Source organism: Bos indicus x Bos taurus, chromosome 10, assembly GCF_003369695.1.
Source record: "Bos indicus x Bos taurus breed Angus x Brahman F1 hybrid chromosome 10, Bos_hybrid_MaternalHap_v2.0, whole genome shotgun sequence".
Lineage (NCBI taxonomy): Eukaryota > Metazoa > Chordata > Mammalia > Artiodactyla > Bovidae > Bos > Bos indicus x Bos taurus.
Genome location: NC_040085.1, coordinates 18,711,818 through 18,719,383, shown reverse-complemented (window position 1 = coordinate 18,719,383; position 7,566 = coordinate 18,711,818). Strand labels below are relative to the sequence as shown.

The window sequence follows — 7,566 nt, the reverse complement described above, 5'->3', positions numbered from 1 at the left end:
TGATCTAATTATATTTAATTAATTCTTAGGATCATGTAAAGTGTGGAAACATTGAACGATCATGTTAAAATTTAAGTGCCATCACGGCAAAAGGACTATGTATCTTTATGTTCTGCTCCATAAGCTTTGCTTGAATGATACATTATGCCCTTGTGTATTCGAAATAGACTTTAGTTAGAATTTGTAATAAAAAAGAAATACCCTGTAATGCTAATCTAGTGATTTCGTGGGAGGCCTTCTCTTTCCCATTGTAAACTAATCCTATTCCTATTAAAACATCAAACTCTCCTGATATATGATTTTTAACCTTCTAGGAGGTGTGAGGAAAAGGAAGAAGGGGACGGAGAGAAATTCTAACCTGCTCTTTATGCTTTTAAAGGGGGCATTTCTGATTCCCAATGAATTTAATTTTCAGTGATTCTAAATTAGCACCAAATGAGAAGTAGTACTTTTGAGAGCGATGGGTTTAAGGAAAGCACTTATGAAAGGGTGGGACCTACTAAAAGAATAAAATAAGTGTTAGTTTAAAGTCAGAGTTCTAGCTAAGTGAGAAGAGGAACTTGAGTTGTCACTGATCACTGGTGCCAGAAACAATGGACAAGATACTGGGAGCATCATTTTCACTTCTGTGACTTCAACTAAGCTGTGAGTTGTGGAGGAGAAAATCTAGGATATTTCATTAATTAGGGGGACTTGGAAAATTGGGTTGCAAACAAGTTCATGCAGATATTCTTAAAAAATAAATATATTTTATGGAATTCACGGCTTTTATTTGTTTAAACAGGAGTGAATGGACAACAAAAGGAAAAAAGTGACCAAGAGCAGGTGAAACAGAGCCCTTGATCTTTGAGAGTCCAGGAAAGAGAGATTTCCATTCTGAACTGTAGTTGTGAGAAGAGTGCAATTAACTGCTTCCTGTGGTACCAGCAATACCCTGGTAAAGCCCCTGCATTCTTGGGAGACATACACTCAGTTGTGAATGAAATGGAAGAGGGAAGATTCATGATTTCCCTCAATAAGAGTGCCCAACAGCTCTCACTGCACATCGCAACTTCCCAGTCTGGAGACTCAGCCACCTACTTCTGTGCAGCAAGAGCACAGTGCTCCCCAGGCACCTGCAGCCTGTACCCAAATCTGCAGCCGAGGCTCCAGACACACCCTGCTGTGCAGATGAAACACACACACACACACACACACACACACACACAATTTGTTTCTCCATAAAAAGTCTTAATATATTTAGGAAAACTGACATTATATAGAATTTATTTATTGACCAAAATGGAAATGATATGGAAAATTAAGTGCAAAGAGACATCTCTAGAAACTCCCAAATAGTTCGTATATATTTAAAACCTATAACTTTAAAACAACCTAGGTTAAAGAAACAATTACAATGGACACTAGAAGATATTTTGAAAGTAAATGTTGTGAGAGCACATTAAATATGTATGAGATGCAGCTAAAATAACACATAGAAGGAAATTTATCTTTTTAAATACTTACATCACTAAAGAAAAAAGATTGATAAACTACTATCAAGGCTTTCAAGAAAAGATGATAGGAAAGCAAATTAAACCCAACGTAAACTGAAAGAAGTAAAAAATAAAATGTTTAATTGGTGAAATACAAAGAAATCTAAGGAGATAACCATGAAATACAAAGTTAATTTTGTTAAAATAATTAATAAACTTGATATATTCCTAGGTAGAATTATCAAAGGAAAAAAGAAAAAATACAAATTATAAATATAAGAAATAAACAAGAGAACTATTCTGCAGGCTCTCTTACATAAGGGAATGAAAGTGTATCATTAACAAGTTTATGCTACTGAGCCATTGTATAGAAGTGGATCCACAAAGGTCAGGAAAGCTTATTTTTTGACAAAATGCAAAGACAATTCAATAGAGTAGCAAAGTGTTTTTTTTTAATTAATTAATTTATTTTAATTGGAGGCTAATTACTTTACAATATTGTGGTGGTTTTTGCCATACATTGACATGAATCAGCCATGGGTGTACATGTGTCCCTCATCCTGAACCCCCATCCCACTTCCCCCCCATCTCATCCCTCTGGGTTGTCCCAGTGCACTGGCTTTGAGTGCCCTGTTTCATGCGTTGAACTTGGACTGGTCATCCATTTCATATATGGTAATATACATGTTTCAATGCTATTCTTTCAGACCATCCCTCCCTCGCTTTCTCCACAGAGTCCAAAAGTCTGTTCTTTATATCTGTGTCTCTTTTGCTGTCTCACATATAGGGTCATTGTTGCCATCTTTCTAAATTCCATATATATGCCTTAATATACTGTACTGGTGTTTTTCTTTATGACTTACTTCACTCTGTATAATAGGCTCCAGTTTCATCCACCTCATTAGAACTGATTCAAATGTGTTCTTTTTAATGGATGAGAAATACTCCATTGTGTATATGTATCACAACTTTCTTAGCCATTCATCTGCCAATGGACATCTAGGTTGCTTCTGTGTCCTAGCTATTGTAAACAGTGCTGTGATGAACATTGGGGTACACGTGTCTCTTTCAATTCTAGAGCGGTAACATAGTTTTATGAGCAAATGAGATTAGGACAATTAGATATTCTTGGGAAACAATTGAAACTTGACCTAAATCTCACAATTTATACAAAAATTTGAGTACAGTCTCAAAATGAACCATACATCCAGGTATAAAATGTAACATTACAAATCTTTTAGGAAAAACATAAGAAAATATCTTCATGACCTACATCTGGACAAAAAGACTTTTGACATGACACCAAAAGCACAATCCACTAAAAAAAAGACAGATTTCATCAAAATTAAAAATGTTTAGAGAAGGAAAAAGATAAACCACAGAATGGCAGGAAATATTTGTAAATAGATTTTCATCAAAAGACTGTATTCTGAATACAATGAACTCTCTGAACTCAGCAGGAAGAAAGCAAACAATCCAGATGAAACCTGGACAAAAGATGCACACTGACCCTTTACCAAAAAGCTATCTAGTAATGAAATAAGAATATAAAGAGATGATTAGCATTATTAGTAATTAGGGAAATGCAAATTAAGCCACAAAGTGATAACACTTCTCATTTCTCACAGGCTAAAATTAAAAATGCTAACAATGCCAAGTTCTGGCAAAACTGCAGAGAAATTGGATCACTTACATTGCTGGTGGGTGAATGGTCCAGCCATTCTGGAAAAATGTTCAGCAGTTTCACCTAAACTTAAATATTCACTTGCCTTACAGCTCAGCAATCACACTCCTGGGTATTAATGCTTGAAAAATGAAGAACTTATATTCATTCAAAATCTGTACTTGAATATTCATAGCAGCTCTGTTTCTGATGATCAAAAACTGGAAACCAGCCAGATGTTCTTCAATGGGTGAATAGACAAATAAATTCACTGTAATACATCTGTACAATGACATAATATTTATAGATTTTTCTGAACTTGTGATAGAATTGTGTCTCAATAAACCATTTTCAGTTGAGAGGATCATAAATGGAAAATGCATTTAATATACCTAACCCACTGAATTGAACCCAGTCTACCTTAAAGGTGCTCAAAACTGACATTAACCTACAGCTGGGTGAAATCATCTAACACAAAGTCTATTTTATATTAAAGTGTTGAAAATCTCATATAATTTATTGAGTACTGTACTGAAAGTGGGGCTTCCAAGGTGGCTTTAATGGATAAAGAATCTGCCTGCTAAAGCAGAGACATAAGAGATGCAGGTTAGATGCCTGGATCAGGAAGATCCCTTGGAGGAGGGCACAGCACCACACTCCAGTATTCTTGCCTGGAGAATCCCATGGACAGAGGAGCCTGGTGGGCTACAGTCCATACAATCTCAAAGAGTCAGACACAACGGCAGGAACTTAACACACACACACTAAAAGTAAAAAACAGAATGGTTGTATGAGTACAGAGTGAATGTAAGTGTGTCAGTTGTTTACTCTCATGATCTCAGGGCTGGCCAGGAGCTCAGCTCACTGCTGCTGCCCAGAACCACCAGGGAATATTATACCACATGTTACTAGCACAGGAAAAGATCATATTTAAAAATTCAAAGTACGGTTTCTACTTTATCCTGAAAGTTCATCACTGTCTTGCCACTGTAAGGTAAAGAAATCCAAAATCAGAACAACATAAGATGGTAACAGTCTGTAGTGATTAAAAGAAGCAGACTACTGATACATGCAAAAGCCCAGACAGGGCTTCCTTGGTGGCTGAGTGGTAAACAATCCACCTGCCAAGCAGGAGACTTGGGTTTGATCTCTGGGTCAAGAAGATCCCCTGGAGAAGGAAAAGGCAACTCACTCCAGTATTCATGCCTGGAAAATTCCATAGACAGAGGACCCTGGTGGGCTACAGTATATGGGGTCACAAAAGAGTCAGACAGGACTTAGAGACTAAATAACAATAGCCTAGATAGATCTCAGGGTGTTATGCTGAATGAAAAAGTAGTCAATCTCAGAGGTCACATGGTATATGATTACACTTATTGGATTATTATGATGCTTACATAGTGTGATTTTGCTTAAACAACATTCTCAAAGGCACAAAATATAAAGATGAAAAGGAGATGAGTAGTTAGCAGGGTTACAAAGAGTTGCAGGGATGGGGAGGGTATTCAAGGAGGATTTCTTTAGAGATATGAAACAATTTTGTGTCATGATTTCAGTGGTGATATGAACTGAACTGACTGAACTGACAAGAATTTATACATGTGATAAAATTTCTTAGAGCGATGTATGAGAACCTAAGAGTGTACAGCAAAATTGATATATAAGGTTATGATATTTTGCTAAAATTGTATTAATATCAATGAAATGATATGAAAATAAATATCAGATTTTCATATGAAAATGAAATAAATATCAGATTTCAAAAGAATAATGTTTTATTCTGGTTATAATTTCATTTAAACATAAACCACTGAATAGGCTCTGAAATTCAGATAGGCTGATTTTCTAAAATCATTTCATGTTGCAGTAATTTTATTTATTGACAAATCTAAGTAGAGCCCTGGAACTCAGTGAAAAAAAACAAAAGAGATACATTAATTATTTTGGATAAGATTGCTTTTCTCCCAGAAGGCCTAAGATCTGTAAATGCTTTAAAACAGTCAGTAGATTCTGGATGGGGAAAAGTAAGTATAGGCTAGATGAATGACCAATCAGTAGATTTCAAGAAAGTTTTGTAGGCTATACAAAATTATATCTTAAACAGGATGGCAAATAATTTTACTAAATAATTACCAGTGTATGTCAACTTGTTTAATCTTTAGTTCCCCTCAATTCAAATCTTTAATATTATTTGCCTTTTTCAAGCCCTTTTTCAGGATCTGCCAAATTTAATGACCAGGGAAACATGAGTAGACAAAGTAAAGGTTTGTTGTGAGCCAAACTTTTTTCCATCTGAGCACAGACCAGCTGGTCTAGGAACATGACAAACGGCACTTCCTGTCTGGGGGAGGAGCCACACAGGAACCAGGTACTGTGTATATGTGCTGCCCGGCACTTAAAGACACTGAAATCTTAGCTTGAGGCAGAACTAAACACTTTTGAGCAGGGGAATCCATGCCTGATGCCGCTCTCCAGTCTGCTCTGGGTGTTCCTGACCTTCACCTTCTCTGGTAGGGATGCTTCCAAACATGGGTGCTCGTGTTCAGGGTGAAAGGACTGCACACAGGCACATGCTGATTCACAGGGACTTGGGGAGGAAAGGAGAATTGGGGGAAAGCAAGCGTCTTAGGATTTCAGTTAGGTTTGTAAATATTTGGGTCCAAAATAGGTCTAATTTCTACATTATTTTGTTCACTATTTCAGCTCTGTTTTCTTCTTTTTTCCACAGGATCTGGTGTGGCCCAGAGTGTTACTCAAGACCAGCCAGACATACTCAGTGAAGTGGGGAAGGCAGTCACCCTGAACTGTCGGTATGAAACAAGTTGGGACATGTTCTACTACTACATTTTTTGGTACACGCAGCTTCCCAGTGGACAGATGACTTATCTTATTCGTCAGTATTCAGATGCTGGGAATGCAAGGGACGGCCGCTACTCTGTAAACTTCCAGAAAGCTCAAAAGTCCATCAGCCTCACCATTTCAGCCTTAGAGCTGGAAGATTCTGCAATGTACTTCTGTGTTCTCAGAGCACCACAGTGCTTGAAGTAATAGGAAAGGCTGAACAAAAACCCCAGAACTAAATAAAAAAGAGACCCCCTGCTGCAGGACCCCAGCTAAAATGCACACCTGCAGACCCCAGACAAGAAATGGTAGTCCTGAGGTTGCTTCATCTGTAGTCTGGATCAGAGGATTTAATTATAAATAAAAGCTTCTTTGATGTCATTTGGAAACAGGTGTTCAGAGTGACTGTTGACTAATACATTCTCCTCTTGAATTCTTGACTTTAAGTCAATCATACAGAAGATGTGTAAAGTTGTCTAAAGCTGTAAACTTGCTCCATAATAATTTAAAGTGACAGTTCCACTAAAATACACTCACATCACAAATCTGGGTATAGGCTATCATGAATCATCATGAAAATCATTTCCTTAGTCCTTTCTTCTTAGACTTGTGTCACTTAAGGTATAATCAGAGAAGCAGAACCACTAGTGGTGTCTGTCAAATGAGAAATTAGTTATAAAAATTAGAATTCAGGCAATTGCTAGGTCTGGTAGAAGAGTGTATACAAAGCCGTTATCTTAGTATCTGGTGTTGAGACTGAATTTAGTGTTAGTTGGTTGGAGTAATATTTGTAGAAGAACATTGAATAGATGGATGAACTATGACTCACAGTGACATACTAGAACCATGAAGATAATGGAGCCCACAAAGACACACTAAAACCTATGTCTCACCTCCCTCCATTTCACAGTAGTAGGTGACCTTAGGAGAAGTAGGTGTCATTTGGCATCATGCTTACATACATACTTGTCCCAAGACAAAGAGAAGATGAGGAGGAGATTTGGTTGGAAGTGAAGGAGTTGTGAGTCAACAATAAAATGAGCTATCAAATCAGCAGTAACACGTGTGAGTAACCATAGTCCCTGGAGGCCTGCACCAAACCCCCAAACATAAAAACTATGGCTGCTTCATCACAACTATCTTCCAAATGTTAGACAAGTTCCTTTGGGGGCCAACCCTAAGTCAGAACAATATGGGAAGCACATTCTGGGAAAGATGTTTTCAAATAGTTAAGATAGGTCAAAGCTGCTACAGTACCCTCTTTGGTAACTTGTCATCCATCTGTACTCTTTTAACCACTTTTGAATAAGGATGATGTTGTTGTTGCTGTTCAGTCATTAAGTCGTGTCTGACTGTTGCCGGAGTCTAGCTCCAGTAGCCAGGGATTCAACCTGAAGGGAGGAACGGTGTCAGCAAGTAATGAGACAGCCTCTCAGTTTTCTTGGACTGCCTATTTATTTCAAGTTTAAGATTCTCTTTTATGCTTTTACAAAAACATTAGGTCAGAGGTTTGACATTTTCGGTTCCCCCTCACCCAGATTTATTATCTCCATAAATCATTGTTGCTCTTCAAACAGAGTTCTTGCT

At 37.4% G+C, this 7,566-nt stretch overlaps 1 gene segment (V, D, J or C); it reads left to right on the top strand.

The window, feature by feature from the left end:
- Positions 1-5,540: 5,540 nt before the first annotated feature.
- Positions 5,541-6,354, top strand: LOC113899382. The segment is given in 2 exon segments: positions 5,541-5,648; positions 5,867-6,354. Coding segments are annotated over 2 exon segments (369 nt in total).
- Positions 6,355-7,566: the final 1,212 nt, after the last annotated feature.